Source organism: Lethenteron reissneri, chromosome 15 (genome assembly GCF_015708825.2).
Source record: "Lethenteron reissneri isolate LAM-NWPU_2019-01 chromosome 15, ASM1570882v1, whole genome shotgun sequence".
In the NCBI taxonomy this organism is placed as follows: domain Eukaryota; kingdom Metazoa; phylum Chordata; class Hyperoartia; order Petromyzontiformes; family Petromyzontidae; genus Lethenteron; species Lethenteron reissneri.
The window spans coordinates 9,986,977-10,009,849 of NC_083793.1; the positions used below are offsets into that span (position 1 = coordinate 9,986,977).

The 22,873-nt window shown below is 52.5% G+C and overlaps 1 protein-coding gene across 2 annotated transcripts in view; it reads right to left on the reverse strand.

Annotated features, from left to right (window-relative positions):
- LOC133342685 (calcium-dependent secretion activator 1-like) overlaps positions 1-22,873 on the reverse strand; it is a 112,363-nt gene that overhangs the window by 1,408 nt on the left and 88,082 nt on the right. Inside the window, exons 19-28 of one of the 2 annotated variants that reach the window (XM_061552007.1) lie at positions 22,530-22,686; positions 21,652-21,793; positions 18,375-18,491; positions 17,833-17,988; positions 17,075-17,225; positions 14,371-14,439; positions 13,207-13,290; positions 11,148-11,180; positions 10,536-10,643; positions 498-602 (exon numbers count right to left, since the gene is read on the reverse strand). In XM_061552007.1, the coding sequence (XP_061407991.1) occupies positions 498-602; positions 10,536-10,643; positions 11,148-11,180; positions 13,207-13,290; positions 14,371-14,439; positions 17,075-17,225; positions 17,833-17,988; positions 18,375-18,491; positions 21,652-21,793; positions 22,530-22,686 (1,122 nt within the window). Of the gene's footprint in view, positions 1-497; positions 603-10,535; positions 10,644-11,147; positions 11,181-13,206; positions 13,291-14,370; positions 14,440-17,074; positions 17,226-17,832; positions 17,989-18,374; positions 18,492-21,642; positions 21,794-22,529; positions 22,687-22,873 lie in introns of both variants that reach the window. The other variant, XM_061552006.1, reaches the window with a different exon arrangement.

Genomic DNA, 22,873 nt, shown 5'->3' on the forward strand with positions numbered 1-22,873 from the left:
CTCCCGTGTCTCTTGAGACCCACCCACCCGTCCCTTACTACTAAAACTAACACTATTGTGGGTTTTTTTATTTTACCAGGTAAGGCCCACTGAGCTATATAGCTCTTTTTTCAAAAGTGACCTGGCCACAAATGAAAGCTCAACGAAGTGGCTTATGGGGGGATTTATAGCAGTCACATACTCTGAAATTCACGTCGTTAATGTAGAGGGGAAAAACCAGAGAGCCCGGAGAAAAATACACACAATCACAGGGAGAGAGAGAGAGACACACAACCTCCAAATATAGAGCAGGCGCCAGGGGTCGGGATCGAGCCCACGACGTCCTGCATACCGGGCGAAGTCGTTAACATCTCCTAGCCACCGTGATGATGAAGAGAGAGAGCGAGACACGCAAATTAAAAATATACAGCAGGCGTCAGGGTCGGCATCGAATCGACGACCTCCTGCATTCCAGGCGAGGTAGTTGACATCTCCCAGCCAACTGCGGCGCACCTCACCTTGACGACGCGGATGAGCGTCTTGAGCTGCATGACGTGGAGCTGAATGTCGAGGCGGTCGGTGAGCCACGAAGACACCGTGGTCATGCAGCTCGTGTACCATTGCTGTGGCGGGGGGTGGGTGGGGGGTTAGAGGGCGTGCGAGGAACACGAGCGCAAGGATGGAGGTGGGGGGAAGAGAAGGCCGGAGGAAGGTGGTGGTGGTGGTGGGGAGGCAGTTAGAGGGAGTTGGAAGGATGGGAGTTCGAGGATAGAGGATGAAGTGAAGGCCGCAGAAGGACGGCAGCGGATGCAGGGATGAGGAAGAGGATTTGGGGTGTGGAAGTGGCGTGGAAGTGGGGGAAAGGAAATAAGAGGAGTCTGGAGAAAGGGAGCCGTTGAGAGGGAGGATGGTGGAGTGGAGGAAGAGAACGGGGAAAGCCCTGGAGAGGTTGGGGTATTGTCCACCCTGCACAGTGGATGCTCCAGCATATACGCACGCACGCGTACACGCACGCACGCGTACACGCACACACGCATGCACACACGCTACCACACACACACCACCACACACACACTTGTAAAGGCTCACAAACGCACGCTTCAACTGACACAGCAACACAGACGACACCCACATACGGATATCGTATTTTGCCAATTGCCAGTTTTAAACCCCCTCGCTGCATTGGATCAAGGTTATTCACACAGATGTGAATCCCTGCAGCCTCCCACGCACATCGCTGGCGTTGGAAACTATTTATATAAACTAAAACTAAACTTTTTTATTTTGTATTTTACCAGGTAAGTCCCACTGAGCTATACAGCTTTTTATCAGAAGCGACCTGGCCACAAATGATAGCTCAACGAAGTGGCTTATCAAGTGGTAATTTATCGCTGCCAAATACATTAAAAAAGCATGTTCCTAAATGTTGTGGTAAAAACTGGAGAAAAATCCACACGAAAACGGGGAGACCGTGCAAACTCCAAATATACAGCCGTCAGGGTTAGGATCGAACCCACGACCTCCCGTATACCAAGCGAGGTAGTTAACATCTCGCCAACATGGCGCCCCTATACGCACGTGCGCACAAGCGTAAATACACAAACACCCCGCACGCAGGGAGTTGGAAGGATGGGAGCGTCTATGAAAGCCGTCGTCACATCGCACGACGAGACTGCGTGGCCAGCAACACGCCCGGCTCCCTCCGTCTCCCCCAGTGCTGATGTTTATACACACACCGCAGCAGCCAATCGTTTACGGCTGAGTCGACCTACAGGGGGCTCTAGAGGGCAGGTTCTAGTATCGTTCGCCACGGATCTTGATTTGTGGCTGGGAACTGAACTCGTCGTTGTCAGGTTGGTGTAGCAGTGCACGAACCACTACGCCACCACTCGCCACACTTAGAAACACTGACACTTACGTAACCCCACTCAAGGACAAAGATCTCCCGTATAGCCTTAACTGACTGTTGGGGCAAGTGCAGTTAGCGAGCACCTATTAAGGCCGGAACGGCTCGCGAGGGGGTGAGTGGCAAGTATCACACCAGGCCGCCTTTGTCTCCCCAGTGGCGATGTTTACACATCGCCCCAGGTGCTCATTTGAGGCTGGCCTTAAGAGGGACTCGAATTAGGCTTGCTGGATACGAAGTGCAGCGCCCAACCACTGCAACTGTCGCTCCCCACCACCAACACGCACACTCGCGTGTACAAGTGCGCGCGCACGCACACACACCTGCGCACCCGTACATAGGCACCAGAGGTACATGGACACTTGGACATTCACACAAATGAATACACGCATACCCACACGCGCACACACGCTCCTTACACGCGCACTCACTCCACGCAAACCCTATATGCACATAGATCCTGCGTATAGCCTAAACAGGCTGTAGGGACAAGTGCTCTTAGTGAGCACCTGTTAAGGTGGACACGGCACATGATGGGGTGGGTGGCCAGCGCCACACCCGACCGCCTTTGTCTCCCCAATACTGATGTTTACACACACACCGCATCATACACACACACACACGCGCGCTCTCATCAGTGCAAATCTCAGAGCTCATGTATGCACAGGGAGGACGTGTGTGTACGTGTTTATACATGTGTGTGTGTGTGCTGGCGGGGGGGGGGGGGGCAGCTGAGTGGCTCGCATCTCAGACCTCGGCCTCTGGTTAATAAGCTGCCCGAGAGTTGTGGAAAAACCGTTCTGTCCCGCTAATTAGCGTTCGTTAAGAATACCACCGTGTTGTCAAGGAATGGGCCAATGCTCCTCGGTTGAACCCCGCGGTAATTCTCTGCATCACTGCACGACGACGTAATATGCCGTCTATTTAAATGGGAATTAACTATGGATGGATGTAATCGACTGGCGCCCACGGAATGGAACACGTCCGGGAGAACTTACACTGAAGGAGATGGAGCGATGAAAATCAACTCGTGTGTAGGTGCCTGCTGGATTGTTACATTGTCGGATTGGGATGAGAGCCGATGGATTTGGGGAGGCCTTCATACAGCAGTGGCTTGACCAAAGCTGATATATTCTTCCAGACATAGGCAGCCGTGACTGAGTGAGCTACTCGTGTAGATTCTAACATTTGCTCTCGGTGGTCTGGGACGCTTTGAATTTGGCACAATTACAATGAAACCGATGCTTATGGCTACAACACGAATTATGGCGCAGATGTCGATTGGTGTCACTCGTGGGGCAGAGTCTGCTGAGAGATCCGCGTCACTTTCATCTCGTGCCAAACAACGTCAAATACTCGATGCCCATCATCAGCGCACCGAGTAATTCGCCTCGCGAGCAGCGCGACAATTAACGCCGGGCACGTCTTTGGGAGGCGACGGTGGGCGTCGGTCGAGTCGAACGACTAGCGAGCGGGCAGCCACAGCAGAGGGAACGTGCCCGAAGGAGACGGAGCGACGAATTCAGCTCGCGGTGCGTGGCAATGGGCGAAGCGCGGCATCGTTGCCGGACCACGAGAGATGGCGGCAGCATGGGGACGAGAGGTCCTCGCGCCGTGGCTAAAATCATGGCCAACGATGATGATGACGATGACGACGATTGTTCAAGTTCCCGGCAAAACACTTGCGCGCACGAGGCGCGACCCCCCTTTCCGTGACCTCCCGCACTGGTCAGCGGTCACATGAACCACGTGTGCACGTTTCCCCATGATTCCTTGGGGCTGAGGAGGGAGGTGGGGAGGCAGTGGAGTGAAGAGGTGAGGGGGGGGGGGCGGCTGTGGGGGGGAGGGGGGAGTCAGGTGGGGATGGGTTGGGGGGTTGGGGGGTGGATGGGAGGTAGTGGTTGGTGGGGAGAGGGATTGTGAAGAGCAGCACCACCGCTAGGACATGTGCATGGAGAGGCAGTGGGTAGCAGTCCCTGTGGCGGGGGAGGGGGCGGGGAGTCGGGGATGCTATCGGTTCACGTGGCATCTTCAGAACTGCAGGGGGGGGGGGGGGGGTTGCCGCTGTCTGTCATTCAACGTTAAACGACCGCTGTGAACCGGACCGCGCTTCCAAGCCACGATTTCCCAAACTCCAGCTGTGGCCGCAACGCCACTGCCGCCACCACCACGGTCGACCCATTCTGTGCGTGCCAATCTGTTACGTTCAGATCAGACATACCAATCAAATTCGGCACGTACTGCACGCACCTGATGATTGCTTGCTAAACACGCCCAATGTCACGTGGGGTGTGGATTAAATTAATATTTGGCAGCAATGTGTCCATGAGCTGGATGGCAATGTCGAGGCTTGCTAGCCACGAGGGGGCTTCAGGGGAGAGATATTTGTGTAGTTTTGCTATTCTTCCGCCGTTTAAGGAGCGAACACTTTAATTCGGATTCAAATTACTGCCAGACAGAGGCGGATCTAGAAACCTCCCAAGGGAAGGACAAGGGTGTGGTCGTGAAATGTAAAGTTTTACTTCGGGCCCTACATTCATAAAATAAACATATTGCATGTATTTTATCTGGTAAATATTAATAGAGTACCACTTTTCAGGGGTCTCGGGGGTCTGGAGGGAGGGGGAGGCGGATGCTTGCCCCCTTAACGTGTAGAACTAATGACTGGAATTGAGACGGGGATCGTGTGTGAATGCACAGCACTTGCCCCAAAAGTCTGTTAATACTATACGGGGAATCTTTGTCGTGCACATGTGTGCCCCACAGTGCTCTTACGATCATCGCCCTGCATCACACGACGCCTATTTAAACAATCATCAGGCGCGTGCGGTGTATAACGACGCCTCGATTTTACTTTCGAACGAAGATGTCTGGATCGACTGTGGTGGACTTACGAGGTCTGGAGGTTTGGGAAACCATGACTGAAGATCCTCCGCTGTAGTGAGACTGGGGGGTCTGGACTGGATAGGCCAGCCCCCCACTCCCAATCTCACGTCTCACACGTACACACAGCAGCGCTCTCTTAACCGCGTCACAGTTGAGGAACAAACTCGTGAGAAACTAATTCTAGATTTGAAGCTTTCGTGACTGCAAGGATTCATACTCTTAGGTTGTTTTCTTTCGGTAAAGTCACGTAGGTAAAAAATTAAATAAAAATTAATAAAAGTAATAATAGGAAATGTATTATTATTTATTATTTCATTTTATTTCGTAAGAAACTAGCCCACGAATAACAGGAGGAAGAGGCGGCTTAGCTTAAAACATAGTCGACCATTATATTGTGATGCGCAACTGAGTTTTGCGTTGAGCTGCGTATCAATGCGCCTGCCATAGATCTGCCCAAGAACCTTCCACCATCCGACATAGCCAAATACATTTAATGGTCACGTGTACGAGCGTTTAACGATGCGCCGGTCGGCATTGGCCAAACACTGCATTGTTGAGCGTTTGCCCTCTTGTGCGGGAGGATGGCAAAAATACTCATAAAGCTCCACACATAGATGATTCAATCCAGAGAGCTCAAGACACATTTAATCTGTGCCTGGCAGCCCACTGCCCATTGAGTGTTAGGACAGCCGAGATCCATGTAACGGGATAAATTACATACATACACGATCGGATCTAGAGTTGGTCCTTTAAGACTCGATCTCCTGCCGCGTTGGCAGTAGACGCTGAATCATCCCCAGGAATTGTCTCGATTCAGGGTCGCGATTCAAGTTCAACAGATCGATTATTGTCTCCTGTTTCGTTTGCAATCTCTCCGTTCGTGTGCCGTGTCTCGCTTGTGGCGTGGCGTTTACGCAGTGTCAAAGCGGGGCTCATCTTCTGTTTACAGCCCAGAGCCAGTGGTGGAAATTCCACGATCCTATGTACCGGGGTCGTTCTTCTAGCCCGTAAGGCCAAACACCTTTGACTTCCCCACGTAGTGGCACTCATTTTTTCCGAGACGGCACAAACGAGCCTCTTCAAATCGCAGCTCTGAATTATTGACAATTCACAGACTCGTTGGCTGGCAGGGGGCGGCGGGTGAGTAGTGGAGCGAGAGAGACAGAAATGATCATCAACACGCCCAATACACACACACACAACAATAACAACGGTCCTGATTCACAGTGGTCTGTCAATCCGCTGCGTCTGGACGTGTGAAGGACACGGCAGCCGACGCAACACGGCAGTTCGTAAAAAAGACACCGTCCACTCAGCGGCAACAACCCCCCCCCCGCCTCGTTCCGTCCGTGACAGACGCCAGCGTGTGTGGGTGTGCGCTGGCTGCGTGGCGATGGTGCGTGGTGAGGGAGGTGCGACGATGCGGGGGGGGGGGGGGGTTGGAATCTGAGGGAGGGGGGGGGGTGCTGGGGCTCGGCATGGGGAGTGACGCATGCAGACACACACACAAAAGGGGAACACAAGTGGTGGGGGGGGGGGGGGGCTGCAGCCCCACCCCTCCTTCCCTCCTCCCACCCTGAATTTAAGACGCTGAGAATGATTATTCCTTAAATAGGGCCAAATTGGGACTTTTCATAACTGTAAGAGAAAATTGGCAATAACTGCTGTTATGTAAAATCAATGGAAGCGGCGTGAAAATGCGAGGGTAATTGATCCATATGGGTTTTAAACTGCTTACAAGAAGTGTATGTTCATTCATCGCATCTGTCACATATCTGTGCTCTTCTGTCTACACCACAAGCGGTTAATCGTTGTGCGCGCATCGCTGTCTGGAGAACCCCTCCTCGACCGCCCCACCAATGCCGACGAATTTAAAGTCATTTGGAAAGTTCACAAGACACGCAGGTTACCCGAACTAAGTAAAAATTAACGTTCATATTTTTTTCCAATACCTTTTAAATTCAATAACCCCCACCCACCTCTGCTTATCCGCTCTAGGATTTTCAAGAGCCGTGAGAATCTGACGGGAGCCCCGTTTCATGATCATACAATGGATGGGCATCTGCCATTGCCTCTCAATGGGCTTCCCAACTGGTTGACAATGAGAGACCCCTGCTTTGATTGTGACGCTGAAGGCCAGCGAGGGGTGTGTACAATAAACACGCGCTGAATCGAGAATACAAATCCCATCAATTCACACGGGTGGCATTGTGCTTACCCAATAACCACCACGACGGGAATTAAAGCCATTATTTTTTAAGACAGGCGCCAAAGACATCTCCAGTAATCTTTTCATTTTTGGCAGCAGCGATAAAATAAACAGGTTCCTCGGCCCAACGTTCTGAGAACCCCACGACTGCCATTTATTAACACAATCCGATTAATTTCTAGATGCCCCACCGATCTCTAAAAACACAGGCCCTCTCTCTATGCTTCCTTCTCGCTAGCCGATTGAATAGTCGTGAAAGCGATAGCTCCTTCGAACGTACAGAGGAGAAGAGGCTTGAGCGATTTAATGAGCACATTGCGATCGGTGGGAGACACGTAGAGGCCTCGGTTTATTATTTAACTCTTACCTATCGCACCTGCATTCAAATTAAACGGTGTCAATTTAGCCCAGATGGCGGTATCAGTTGGACTCAAGGTGACACGAGAGCACCACGGAATACGTGGGGCCACCGGGAGGAAACCGCCTCCCAGCAGAGGAGGAAGCACCCAAACGACCCTGACTCTCTCCAGAAGCCCTATCTCGTCATTTAGTTCCGGAGCGTATTTGCGATGCGCAGAAATAACAAGAATTGTACTACTACGATTCGACCGTTAGTCCAACGAATTCAGCTTACGCGATCTAACCCCAAAACCCAATTGTGAATCACGTAGAGGCTACGACATTAAACGTTATTCTCTAGAATTTATCCCCGTTCCTATCACCGGTTGTTCATAAACTTGCCATGTAACTCAACGGTAGAGCTCGCAGTCGGAAGATTGTGAGTTCAGTACCTGGTTGGGGGTGGGTTGACTGGGCCCACAATCCCCCCAGGGGGTCAATAAAATGAGTACCTCTTCATAGCTACTCTGTGACAGTCCACCGTTGTTGGCACACTGCGAGAAACAGAAGAGCAACAGCCTCAGTGCTAAGTTGAGCAGGAAATCACTTCGACCTTTTTGTTGTTGTTGACAGTCCGTAAATGGATCAACCCCGCACTTTCAAACGTCAAGGGTCCTAAATGCGTTCCACCGTTCGAGCTACGGCGGTGTCTGATCGCCAGCGGAGGGGGGAGAGAGGGGGAGAGGCAAGGAACGCGTGCGCGACAGGGAGGGCGGTGGGAGGACAACAGGGGAGGGCCACAGGACAGGACAGCACACGACCCACACAGCAGGTGGAATCGGGGAAACTGCTCGCTCCGTGGTAGCGAAACCAGTGACACCCCCCACCCCCCCCCCCGTTATCATCGCTCGTCAAAGCAGATAACGATGCGCCCAGAATTAAATTACGAATGACAGGGAAAAAAACGTTCTTGAGAATGAATGATTAAATGAAATGCTACCGATATGCAACGGTTGCCCCTCCCTGTGGTGGCAAGGCCTAATACTGGCCTAGCGATGCCTGGAATGACAAGGCAATGATCGGCTTCTAGAGTGAGAGGAAGCAGGAGGCCGTGTGGCTCCTGGGATCAGACACATTGAGCTAGTGATGCTGAGATACTACTAGGTTCAAATTTGGGTATCAACCACTAGTGATTGAACTGGATTCTCAAATGTAGTGAGCTGATGGTTTCAACCACTCAGACTCCAATTATTGCACCTAAAAAAAGTGTAGCTTTGCACTTAATTTGCCTCAATTTAATCCCTGACAATAAAAAAATATGTCGATTTGACTTCCGCACGACAAACATCTCTATACAGCTGGGCAGTCGCGCCTTGGTGGTGCGCAGATAAAATAAGTGATGAGAAAGGAATCTCACAAGTAGTTCTGCCATATCTGCTTCCGAATGAGCCATTCACCAATAAACAAGGCGACGCATTTCTCTGCGCAAGAACCGAAGGGACGCTTCATCAGACGATGGGACGCCGACAGCACAGATTGAATAAAATTGAGCAAAAACAATGAAGTGAGAGGTGATGCTGCGGAGCCTGTCTCGTTGCAGCCACGTTTGGTGGGAGACCCCTTGCCAAGTGCTGCTGCAGACACGGGCTGGCTCTGCCACCAGTGACTGCACCCCCTTCTCCCCTGGGCTGGGTGTGGAGGCCTGGTTCCTTAGAAGCACGGCCTCATCATCATGGTATTTTTTTCTTCTACAAACGCGAGGGTGGAAATCATCACAGCAGGAGGGGCTCTCAACTTTCTCTGCGTTGGCCGTGCAATGATGATGGGCTTAAATTGATCGGATCCTCCTCCCACTCCGTGATTTGCTTACCTTTCCTATACTTTTAAACTGCTAGCATTTGTTTTATTGTTTTGTTGTTGTAACTTTCTGACCCGCCCCTACTGGACATCTGTGAAAAATACCTTCATATGAAAGGTCATTGTATTTCCCCAGGACAAATAAAGATCCCGATTCTGAACTTTCAGTGCGTGCACACGCATTACACTGCCAGTATTCTTAGAGGCCTAATTCTAATCCCACGGACAACACGCATGTGATATTAAGGGACCTGCCGAGAAAGAAGCGGTTCGGAGTTGGTGGCCTGCAAGACGCTGTGCCCTCTAGAGCCCCCGGCACGTGGTCCCACGTGCCGGGGACTCTGGAGGGCACAGCACTTATGGCATGCCTCCAGGCACGGCAGGTCCCGAAATATTACGGGAAAGAGTTTTGGCTGGGAACCGAGTAAAACGCAAGGACGGCACGTGGACAGGACACACGGAGACGGGGAACGGGGGGGAGGGGGAAACTTGTGTTGAAAGTGGGCCTGGTATTGTTGCAGTTGTTGTGTTGTTGTTATTGTTGTTGGCATTCGTGGTGGCTTTGTGAAGTATGCCTTTCACTGTTCAGGCGCTGCAAGATTTGCTTGAGGGGAATTGCGGCAGAGAAAGTGACATCACATTTGTGGTATACAGTAACATGGGACTTGGTCCGGATAAAGTGGGCTTGGGCAAAGTTCTTCACAATATATTAAAATTGAAACCCAATAAGCAGATGCTAAACTCACCTTAATGATGTTGAACCTGCCAAAACACCCGAACGCTGGCCGTATTAGATATACAGACCATAAACTCGCTTAAACACCATAAACACCTTCACCTGGATCTAAGCACCATGAATCAAACCTAAAGGCCCACCAACGCAGCATGTGGAGGCCAAATGAGAGCCGGTGGATCCGAGTTCACGGTAAGGAGTGTAAATTGATAACCCTTGTTCTGTCCATTTAAAAATGGAGCAGGAAAGAGTAATCCAGTCTGGGACGCCTTAACCGTGCTTTGCAGACCACTCGGGCCAGGCATTGTCTGTGACTTTGTCGGTGTGGTATTCAGAAAAAAACATGGAAAGGGCTAGGTCCTATTCTGAAATTGGTTGGGACTTTATTCTGAATTGAGTGTCCTTCTGACTGGTCACAGCAGGCCAAAATCGGATTCTAAAGATAAATTTGACATGTAATTACAAACAACTTAAAAACTAGATACACTGCCATATTGCTTCTTTCTTTTCTGATAGCTTATCAAAAACGTAAATGGCGTCTTTAAGAAGAGAAAAATATTGCCCCCCGAACTCCCCCGTGATGTCACTTCCTGTGCCACCATTCCCTGGTTGCCATGGTGACTTACGTCGAACAGCCTCTCAATGTACATTTCCTCAGTGACGCGCTCGCGCAAAATGTCCTGGTTGGCTCGCACAAACGTGATGTACGAGTCAGCCAGGTCCGCGCCCGGCTTCTGCCCCCCGAGAGGGACAGAGGAGATTCAGGGTTTTGTGGGTGAGGTGGTGGGGGTGGCGGAGGTAATGGAGGGAGGCAGAGGATGGAAGGGAACGGGGAGGGTCAAGATCATGAGAAGAGAGAGAGAGTAAGGAGAGAAAGATCGGGGGGAATTTGTAGTTTCCGGGGATATATTCAAAGGAACGGGGAAGGTGATGTTTTGTGGCAGAAAGGAGAGAGAGAGAGGGAAAGAGCGAGATTGAGAGAGGGAAAAAAGGGCAGAGGGGTGATAATCACAACAATGATAAAATAAAACGAACAAAAGGTGTTAATGGCGGGGGGACACACAGAGAGCACGCATTACTATTGCGCACAGTGAACGCACGAGGCCGGCGCGATCCAAAACCGCCGGAATTGCGAGGGGTCGCGTGGTGAATTCGTGCCGACGCGGCTCTCTCTGGCTCTCTCGTGCGCGACGCTTTGCGGGTGAAAATACGTTACGGCTTGGCGAGGAGGCACTCACAGGCACGTCCACGTATTTAGAAGCAGCTTTAACCTGTACGGGGTCGAGAGGGGGGGGGGGGTGAGCGACCAACAAAAAACAGACAAGACAGACGCCGTCGCCATCTCTCACCAACCTTCACCATTGAACGCCATTAACGAATTTCTGACGGCGCCGCGAGTGCCCGTGGCCGGCGCGGCCGCCGCTAATGCTCAGCTCAAGGTGGCCCTCCATTGTGCGAGGCGTGGGGGGGGGGGGGGGGACCAAATCGGGAGAGGTTGCGTGCGGAGAATCTCTCTCTGGAATCTCGCCCCTCTCTTTGTAAACAGGCAACGGGCAGGGAGCGGCGGGCTAAGTGGGTCCTTTCCGCGCACGTGCGTACGAATCCGTTCGATAGCGGACCGGCTCTCAGAAACACCTCGCCGAATAATCGCGTCCTTTTATTTCTCATCCCGGCGGAATCCACTCCGGGCCGCTCGCGGTAAGCGGCACGCTGAATGCTGGCAAGTGACCGTGGGCGCCTCAGTCGAAAATTCAACGTTTAAAATTTAAGTCAATTCGCCGTTTTACACAAGTGCTTCATCATGGCCATTCTGCAGGCAAAATAAATTCTCGAACAGTGACGACTCCATGAAGAATTGTTCCATGTGCCTGGTTACGCCAGCACAGCAATGTCGGCAGCAGTGACCTTGGCTCGTTCGCGATCACTTTCGCGATATAGATTTTAATTTTGATATCCATTTTGTTCTCTTGCCCAGGTGCGCTGTGTTTTTGAAATCACGCGAACGGATTGTCCAGTGTATAGCTGGGATTTTATTTTTTGAGGAATGAGGGGAAGGTGGGGGGGGGGGGTACTTTTAAAAACTGAAAAAAAAGTAGAAAAAAATATATGTAAGTCGAACAACCCGAGTTCGCAAACTGAACATCGCGCAGCAAAGCAATGGCGCGGAATCGTCACGAGGCTCCAGTCAGTCCCAGTTTAGCACCACACTCTACAGCAATGAATGGCGCATTCCAGAATCATTGTCATTTTCTGCTGCGGTTTTTTTGCACCTTTACGGAAAATATTATTAATTAAGGAAGCCATAAAGCAGGGGTGGGGAACGTCCGGCCCGCGGGCCATGTAAGGCCTGCAAAATCATTTAGTCTGGCCCTGCCAAGGCAACCGCAGACAGGACTCAAAATTCAATAAATCTAGGCGCAAACCTGGAAAAGCAGTTGCGAGTAGCAACAGCATCAATACCAGCTAACAATACATGCCTCACCAAAGAGAAGCAGTTCCAGCCATCACATTAGGGGCGAGTTAATTAAATGTTTGACCAAATATAACAGGCTAATTTTTAAGTTGATAATTTTGTATGGCCCGCGAATGATGTTTCAATATCCAAATGGCCCTTGGCAGAAAAAAGGTTTCCCACCCCTGCCATGAAGCAACATTACAAGCTGGAAACGGGCTACTTTGGCCCATTATGGGAGATAGCACGGTTTTGTTAAGGGAGTGGATATCAGAATCAAAGTCATAATTTAGAATGGAGGAATAACAATTAGCTATGAAGCTCTTTTTCACAAATGTCAAGTAGTGTGTAACATGTTACCCCCGTATAACAGGGGTAAGGGGCCGTCCATAAATGACGTCACGCACCTGGGGGGGGGGGGGTCAGACATTTGTGACGATGTGTGACGAGGGGGGGGGGGTTTGAGAAATGTGACGTCACATCAAAATACAATTGTTATCACAACACTCCTACAACATCAGAGTGCAGCGCCACATTCAAGCGATTTGAAGCATGTTATATTTGGGGGGGGGGCAGAGCTTTGTGACGTCATATTTGAGGGGGGTCTAACTTTTTGTGACGCCGTGTGACGAGGAGGGGGGGGGGGGGCAAAAATCGTCCAAAATCGTGTGACGTCATTTATGGACGGCCCCTACCGCCAACACTTAAGTAGGCCGGTACTGTGGATACATCTTACAAACACCACCTTACGTAAATCCAGTGCTCACCCATCGATGAGCAATGGGGTGCGGGAGGCGGGATTACTGGAGGGAGAGTGTTGGGGGGGGGGAGGGGTGACGTCTTACCGTGAAGGACAGGAAAGAGGAGAACAAGGTGCCCTCGTCGTAACGAGACAGCTTGGCCAGGATGCCCTCCAGCACCACCACCAGCTGCACACCCACGCACCACAGCAATCGCGTCAGGGCGTGCGCGCTCCACAAACACAGGACGACAAAAGTTGCCTGGCCAGCTGGAGTGGAAATCGTGCGGCGGAGTGGCCGGGTGGACTTGCGCTCTCACTCCCGTCGTCATCGTCGTTTTTATTGATAGCAAAAAGCCTCCCCGTGCAGTTACAATCTCGAGGAGCCAGAACAAAGGTGGCACCTGAGATCATGAATCAGCAGGGGAAGTGATCAAATACCAAATACGACCTTCAAAAACAACGGAATATTTACATTCTATAAACTATTTTATTTAATAGCTAAAGCCCACTGAGCTATGAGTGTTTTTTTAGGCGACCTGACCACATATGATAACTCATCGAGTGACTTATCACATGTGGAGGGGGTGAGGGGGGGGGGCAAACCCGGAGGAACCCGTAGAAAAACCAACACGACCAGCACGAGGAGAGAGCATACACGAACTCCAAATATACAACAGCAGGCATCGTCAGGGTCCGGGATCGAACCCACGATCTCGTGCAATACCGCGCGATGGAGGTAACGCCGCCGCGCCCCGGTTTAGACGGTGTATTGACTGTACACACCACACGATAATACAACACAATTGGCAATCTAAAACCTTGCTCAAGACTGTAATTAGTACGCTTTCTGAAGCGGACTAGTTACCAAGGTGGCATAGGTTGACTGACTGAGATGGCTGGACGATGCACCACCTGTGCCCCCCTACTTTGGCAAAAGCAAATGCACACACACACACACCTCTCCCAGCCAGGATTTAATAAAAGACAATCTCTAACGAGAGTATCTAACAGTGGCGTTCAAACTGAAGATGGTAACAGCAACTGTGAAGGAGGAAACTGGCTCCCCGTTTGATATTAACTCTGGGAAGCTTCTGTTTTTGGTGCCAGCTTTGCACCAATTGCTGGCACGAACAATGCAAATAACTCCATTCGTGGAAATGGAAAGATGGGGCAGTGTTGGGTGGGGGGGCCCCCACTCTCAGGGTCATGGTTCCCGGTTTGTGTACCACGCAACTCAAAGGATGCCGGTTTTTATTTGTGGACGAACCTTGGCCACCATGATGCCGATCATGTCCTTGAATGTGTCTTCAATTAGCTGCTCGATCTTCTTCTGTTGCTGCTCGCACACGAACACACACACGTACACACATAAACACACACACATACATGCAAGGAACAAATATGCACTCAAGAACACATCCACGTACACTCGTGCACACACGCGTGCTCACAAACCAATAAGTGACGGTGACGTCACCACGGTGCCTGTGCCAGGCCAGGTGCACTTTGAGGCCACGTGAAGTGTCGAAGGCTCGCCTGACAGACCCAGGTGCCATGGGATGGCTCACAAACACATGCACACACATACACGTTGGAACGTGCATGAGGAAATAGACAGGATGGTCCCCCAGCTGGTATAGCCGTATAGACCGGTGGGATAAATGTTGTTAGCGAGTATCTACAAAGGCCGGCATGGCACATGAAGGTGGTGGTGCGGCCAGGATCACGCCCAGCCGCCTTAGTCTCCCGAGCGCCGATGTTTTCTGCACATGGCACCGGGTACTCATTTAAGGCTCAGTCGACCTAGGAGAGGCCCCTAGGTCGACTGAGCCGACATTGCCGCCGGGATCATAGCGTAGTGTGCTAACTGCGACACGATAACTCCCCGAACTTCTCATATACAAATACCAAGATCTCTGTGCAGCCTTAACATATTGTTTGGGGCAAGTGCTTCATATTCGCAAACACTGCGAAATGCCATCGGATATGGAGAGGCCAAAAGGCCTCCCGATTCTGTTAAATATGTGAAAGGCTGATGGCTTTTCCCGAGAGGGAGATAAACCCCCCGCACCCCCCCCCTCCCCAGTTTCGAGGAGGGGGTTTGGAAGATTGGGCGGAGGGGAAGGATGATGAAACGGTGACATTGAAACAAATTAGGAATTTTAAAGAGGCGCTTTCAGGTAGCTCAGTGAGACACGGACCCATTCCGATACGGAATGTGTAATTGCACGCGACAAAGAGACGCGCGCACAGCCAAGGACGACTCTCAGGATACGCGCACGGGGACGCGGGTGTGCTGCCGCACAAGCGCACACAGGCGGGGACACACACGCGCTCGTTCACGCGGATACGTGCACGTGAGCCTACATAAGCACACGACTGGGGTAGGGCACGTGAGTGGTAGCTACAGCCACGGCGAGAAATATACTGGGTTATTTAATTTATTTTGCTGCTGTAAATTTCCACGGAACAAACCACTTTTGTTGAGCTGTTATTTGTGGCCAGGTCAATGCTGAAACATAAGTTTCCTGGTAAGATAAAAACATTTGTTTAGTTTTATTTGCATATTTTTTAAAGTGGTTTATTTACCTTTCCTATCCCGTACTTTGCACTCCCCTATCCTGTTTTTGTACTGTTTGTTGACCCACCCCTACTGGACATCTGTGGAAAAGAGCTTTATAGCTAATCGGATTCCTCCGGCAGTATAAATAAACATGGATGTAGTGTGCCCATTGGATCAATCTTTTCCGGATTCATTTCCGCCGGTCAGAACCAGCTGAAGTTAGGCCCTGGGCGTGGAGGGCACGGATGGGTAGCCCCACGGGCACTGTGGCTCGAATAGAGGAGAAACTCCCCTCCCCTTGATTGACTTGCCAGGGTGGGCACAAAACAAGAGGGAGTTGAGAGATGGTAAAATTTAAAGCGGGGGGGGGGGGGGGGGGGGTGGAGGTACAAAGAGGGACAATCCAGATGGATGAAAAAGGCCACGTGGCCGTAGACTGGGCGCTCACGCCACACACTGCTGCCTTGCACAGGTCCACACGTTGCGAATGGAGCCATGCACTTTTAAATAGATATTGAAAACTCATTTCTCTAGAACTGCTTTTTGTGTTTCGTTTTTTTGTCCTTCCCCCAGACCTCTGGTTAGCACGGTTGGCTACGTATGGTGTGAAACATACAAACATTCTCTAACGATATCTGCAATTGCCCCATTGTCTCCGGAGAAAGAGAGCTCTTTATTTTCACAGCAGGGTTGCAAGGCCGCACGTCGGCACGCCTCCCCCTCCCCTCTCCCCCTCGCCCTCCCCTCCACCACGGCTTCCCATCTAGAAACCAACTTCGTTTCAGCAGCAGCGTATATAAACGCAGATCGTTCGGCGCTGATGGGTTTCTTAAGTCTGCGCGTGGCACACGTGAGTACACACGACGGCAATTTTTGGGATATGCGCGGTGACGAAGATGGCACTGGACAAGGGTGATGATGGAATGTAATGATTGTGGGAATGGTGACAATGATGACGATAATGATGATGATGAACACGTGGTGAAGTGTTGAGTAAGCGGTGAGCATGGATGGTGATGATGATGCGGATGACGGTGATGATGATGATGGTGATGAATATACCGGTTGTGATAATGACAATTGACAGTGATCATGAGATCAAAGATGATGATGATGATGGCGGTGGTAGTGTTGACGAAAACGCCAGTAACACTGGTGACACTGGTTATTGCGATGAAATTGATGATGTGGATCATGCTGATGACACTGATGAGACACTGGTGACACTGGTAACGCTGACAATACTGATGATGCTGATGACACTGATGGAACTGATGATGGCGAAGACGCTTATGACACCGATCAAGCCGACGACACTGATGACGCCGAAGATGCCGATGACACCGCTCGCGTCGATGACGCCCGTGACGCCCGGCCACACTGACGATTCCCGCGAAGGGCCGCGCACCTCCTTGGAGCTCTCCAGCGCCCCTCCTAGCTTGGCCGTCTGGCCCTTGGCCTCGACCAGCACGTTGAGCATCGTGCACACCGACTGTGGCGTGCGGAAGTCCGTCGAGCGGCTCGTCTTCGCCAGCTTTGCTTCAAATGCAATCCGCGTGCTGGCGGGGGGGAGGGGGGGGTCACATGCACGGGGTCACGGGGGTATCGGGGTCATGAATGGAGATGTCACCCCATCGGTGTTGCCAAATCCTGAGAGTGAAAAAAGTCGCCGAAGGAAGATCAGAAGGCCACGCGCAACAGGCCTTTTCAAAGGGTAAAGGATCAGCCCTGCAATTTCTTGCTCATGGAACTGCTGGCATAAGGGCCTCCACTGGTGGGAGGAGTTCTAGAGAGCCCCTCAATTGAGGGCGTTTTGGCCTACTCTTCCACAACGGCCACACGTCTTGCGAGAGAGATTCCTTTTAATGTCGTCAAAAACGTCACTTGGCATTTCACCGAGCGTTACCGATAGACAATTGCTACAGAAACCTTGATGCAAACCTGGAATTATGCGAGTCGTCGTTTTGGACATGTCGGCGGCTAGAGAAAACCACAAAGGTCGCTAGGAATCGAGTGATAAAATCACCGACTTGGCAACACCGGCTCCACGCCCGTGGGGGGGGGGGGGGGGGGGGGGTTGGAAGCGGTGGGGGGGGGGGGGGTGGGGCGGGGGGGGGTCCGGTCCCCTGTTGAAGACTGCGCGCGGGAGCGAACGCGAGGCCTCACCGCTTGACGCACGTCTGGATCATGTCGCTCGCCATCTGCTTGAGCCGCCCCTCCAGCTGCTCGCCGAACTCGGGGTCGGGCCAGTGCAGCCCCGACACGAAGCTCTGGAGCGTGTCCAGCTTCCAGAAGAGGTCGATGGACTCGGCGGACTCGTTACTGGCGGGCGATAACGTGCGGGCGGGCGGCGGGGGGTGGGAAATCGCACGACATCAGGGAAGGGGGCATGGCAACAAGCGGGAATCGCGTGACATCGCACGACCCGGTGCGCGCGGGGGTCATGCGTCACGATGGCACGCGTGTAGCCGTAGAACTGTCGGGGCGAGTGGTGTTAGCGAGCACCGACGAAGGCCGGCACGGCACACGAGGGAGCGGGCGGCCTACGCGATGGCCGGCCCGCCTTTGTCTCCCCAGTGCTGAAGTCGAATACACACCGCACCCCCTACGATTATCACGGTTGGTTAGGTATGGTGCGAAAGAAGTTCACCCCCGCCCACGCGACATGTTGGGGGGGGTGGGGGGAGAGTAACGCCACGGACGCTCACTCCGAGTTGTAGATGGAGGAGACCCACGAGGGGGCCGAGAAGCTGGGCAGGTTGACGGGGGGCAGCGTCACGGGGGGCAGGGTCACGGGCACCTTGGGCAGGTTCCCCGTGAGGCTCCTGCACCGATGGGGGGGGGGGGGGACACGGGAAGGAAGAAGCAAGACACAGAGGGGGAGGAGGGAGACACGGGGGCCGGGGGGGGGGGAGAAAGGAGACATGGGGAAGAGGAGGGGAAACAGGGAGGAATAAGAAGACGCGGGGAAGAGCGGGGAGACGTGAGGCGTAGGGAAGAGGGAGACAGGAGGATGAGGCGAGACACGGTAGGGAGGAGGGTGAGGTGGGGGGGGGGGGACGAGGGAGGGAGACACGAAGATGCACACAGTCACAGCGTGGAGGTTGCTTGGTTCCCATTACGGGGCAGGGTCAGCTGCGAGTTTAACACCGCTCTCAGCCTCCTGCTGAACACTGACAAATAAGGGGTTTAACTTCAGCTGGGTTTTGGGACCCACAAAATATTTCCACACCGGGCACTCCCCATTCGGTGCACTCCTCGCGATGGCTGGTGGCTGTGAGTCACGTGCCTACAACATTACCAACGAGAAATCAAGCGCTGCTGACGAACGTATGATCCCGATCACCCGTCGAGTGAGCAATTCGCCTTCTGTGGAGCGCGGACAACAAACGCCGCTGCAGAACAGGCAAAGCCGTCTATCGCGGATATTTATTGAAGGGGAGAATGTGTTCAAAGCCTATGCATTGATCGATATTCGTTTATTGGGTTGGGCCACGTGGTAGTTGTCATTCACTCTCACCACCCGACACGGTTGTCACGTTTGCATTTATGTATGTTGAACTTCTTTCGCACTGTACGTAGCCAACCGTGCTAATCGGAGGTACGGGGAAAGAACACCAAACTAGAGACACAAAAAGTGGCAGCCCAAGAGGGCGTCCACCGCGGAGATTGATCGATAAAATCGGCCGATTCGGAGCTGGATGGATCATCCAATCCATTGCAGGACCATGGGAGATGTTGACGGCTTGGGGGGGACCTTTTTATCCAGCAGTGGATCGATCATGGCCGATGATGACGACGACGAACGGCATCGGCACCCACGAGACAAAGGTGACGGAGTGCGGCTTCTCCGGCGATGGCAGCGCCCACGCGATGAAGGAGCCACCCAGGGATGTTTTGCTTTCACTGTCGATCATTAAAGTGAGTTTGAGATCTGGGAGGGAAGGGGGGGGCAGGGGGGGGGTCGGGCGCGCGGGGGATTCACCCCCCCCCATTGTTTCTGTGGGGAATTCCGTCCCCACCCCCCCCCCCCTTGGGGTGGTGGGAGGTGCGGGTGTCAGCGCCGCGAGGTCACTAAAGAGTTAATGGGGCACAACGAACCCCGCCACCGGCGGGAGTGGCGCGCAATGTGTAATTTCGGACGGCTCCCCGGGAGTTTAATTAGCGGGACAACGCCACAGTGTTCGTTACCGCGAGCCAATCGGACGCGCGGCCTCCACCGCCATCGTCGCCGCCGCGCGTAGGACAGGTGTCCGTCGCGGGCAGGTGTGCGGGCGATAATGACATCAGGGGCGACACGTGCGAGCGTGCGAGCGCACATACGTCCGTGTGTGCCCGTGTGTGCGTGTGTGTACGTATGCCCCCCCCCCTTCTCCCACTCACCCACCCTAGGTTAACTCGGTTTGAATGAGTACCCGGTGCAATGTGTAAACTTCAGCACTGGGGAGACAAAGGCGGCCGGGGACGGTGCTGGCCATGCCATCCGTCGTGTGCCATGCTAGCTTTCATAGGTGCTCGCAAACTCAGAGCATTTGGCCTGGTAACTTCTTAAGGCTATATACGGGGGATGTTTGTATTTGTGCGTTTGCGTGTCGGTGTACGCAAGGTTGTGTGTACGTTCATGCTTGCAAGTTGCTTGCGTTGCGGGGAGTGAGTGGTGGCACAGTGGTTAGCACACTGCACTGTGAATTCGACGACACAGATGTGAATTTCGGGCCACGGCCAACATCATCAGTGGCGAGTGGTATCTGAATTGCTCCTGGCCCATCACCCCCCACATCCACTCCGCCAACTCGTACTGACGAGCATCGCGGTTTAAACGAATCCTCATAGCAGCGGTAGATTGGTCAAATTCGCGCAAAAGAAAAAATATTAATTACTTATTTAACACATGAGTCGATAACAATGATGGCAAAAGAAGCACTGTATAGAAACATGCATTTAGATTATTTGGCGGCTATAAACTTTGAACATGATAAGACACTTTCGTTGAGCTATCATTTGTGGCCAGGTCACTTTTGAAAAAGAAGCCAATAGCTCAGTCAGCTTTAAAAATTATTGTTTAGTTTTATTTGTTTATTTTGTGCCATTTACTCACCTTTCCTCTAATTTGCACTCCCATCGTGTTTTTGTATTGTTTGTTGTTGTAACGTTCTGACCCGCCCCCACTGGACATTTGTGAAAAATAGCTTTATAGCTAATCGGAATCCTCCAATTCCGATTCTGCTAGTAAAGGAACAAATTTTTAAATACACTTTTGAGTCGAATTTAACCTTGAATTGTTACAATTCACAATCTCCTCCACACCCCCCCCCCCCACCCTCCCAAAAAAACAATACAAATGAGTCAATAAAAACGACACAATTAAATAAGTTATTCATGAAGAGCTTTGCTCGCCGATGCCACCCAATTCCCAGGAGCCACTGTCGCCGCTCGCCAGCTCCCGAGGCTCGACCACACCATCCACTTCTCCCGTGCTCACATCCTTCCACTTTCTTTTCACTTTGTGTAATGTTTACCCTAATTTAATCCTCAACGTAGTGCCGGAACCCAACGTCAAGACACGCAGAATCCATTCAGAACTCTCGCAGAGCGGTGTGGGCCATTGTTAAAGAACTGCCCGTGGAAGCAGATAGTACAGAGCTACCAACGAGATCCCTTCAAGTGACCTCTCTGTTTGGCACAGTAGGTGGGCAGCATTTCCTCATCCACTCTCCAACTGAGTAATATTCGACGCACGGCAGTCAAGAAGACATTTTAGATCTTCGAGCTGGAATGGAGCCAAATTAAGTTGTCGAACCAAATTTAATGTGATGATCATTTAAGCAGCGATTAGCGCCTGTGATGAGACCATCAACTGCACGTGAGAACGGCAGGCGTCCGAGGTCGCTTTGTAACCAGGATCTCCGCTGTTCCAGCTTGGCGATCTGAACACCCCCGAACCACTCTGGCGACATGTTGCCCGCGCGTCCGTACCCCACGTACTTGACGGGCTCCCAAGACTCGCGCTCGATGCCCTTGCTGATGGACTGGGCGATGGAAGTCTCCATGAGGTCCACGTAACGCACCACCATGGGCCCGAAGATGTCCTGCAGGTGCCGGTGAAATCTCCCGTTGCACAGGTAAGCTACACACACACGAACAACGGCCTCCTTCCCCACACGTCCTGCGCAACCCGACCCGGTTCCCCCTCGCACATTCGATGGGGAAGATCGCCCCCCGCCAGTCGCTTTGCCCGGTCTCAGGCTCTGGATCGCCATCCCTCCGTGGTGGAGTGCATCCGTAAGTCACTCCGTAGGGTTCGGCTACTTCTTCCAAACATTGAGGCACGTCAAACCCCCACTCTTTCCCCACGTTCTTAAGGCCAGAGTTTCCCACAGCTCCTTCATGACCCCGAGCACGCAGCAGGCAAGGGGCCCCAAGGCTGGTGCTTCCCTAAATTGGCCAGAAAAAAAAACACACAAATAAAGCACGTGTGACGAGTGCCCCCTATTATGTGCCGAGTGAACGTAACTCGCGGTGTCGTCTCAGCGCAGCAGGGGGTAGGGGCCAGCCCCATTGCAGCAAATCTTGCGCAATCGCTCTCACTCACGTCTACGGCGGGCACAGCAGCACGCAGGCTTGTTTATTTCCAATTACGAGCAGCCAGCCGGCAAGCAGCAGCCTTTTGAGAAAAAGCACTTGATCACTGGGTGTAAAACGTCGAACAAAAATACCCCGCTTGGAAACGCTGCGATGAGCGCAAGCATTGCTCAGGCTATTTCGTCATTTCCCTTCTCTGCGTCTCGAGCGATGCTGGGCGGCCGCTGCCTGCCACCCTAACCCCTTCACCGGCACCCGGAGGCGGTGTCGGTGACGCTCACGGTCGGCGCGCAGGTAGTCGTTGAGCAGCTGGAAGAGCGGGAAGCTGTCCCACGACTCGGCGGGCTGCATCGCGATGGCCGCGTCGAAGTCGTCCACGTAGAGCGACAGGAACGTCTCGGCGTGCTCGCCCATCAGCTCCGACCAGAAGGCGAACGCCTGCGGTGGACGAGCGTTGCAGAGGCAAAGGTCCCCCGTGTAGCCTTGACCTCCTTACACCGTGGTGCCCCGGCGGTTGTGAGATGTTAACTACCTCGTCTGGTAAACAGGAGGCCGTGGGTTCGATCCAGACCCTGACGCCTGCTGTAGATTTGAAGTTTGTGCGTCTCTCTCCCCGTGGTCACGT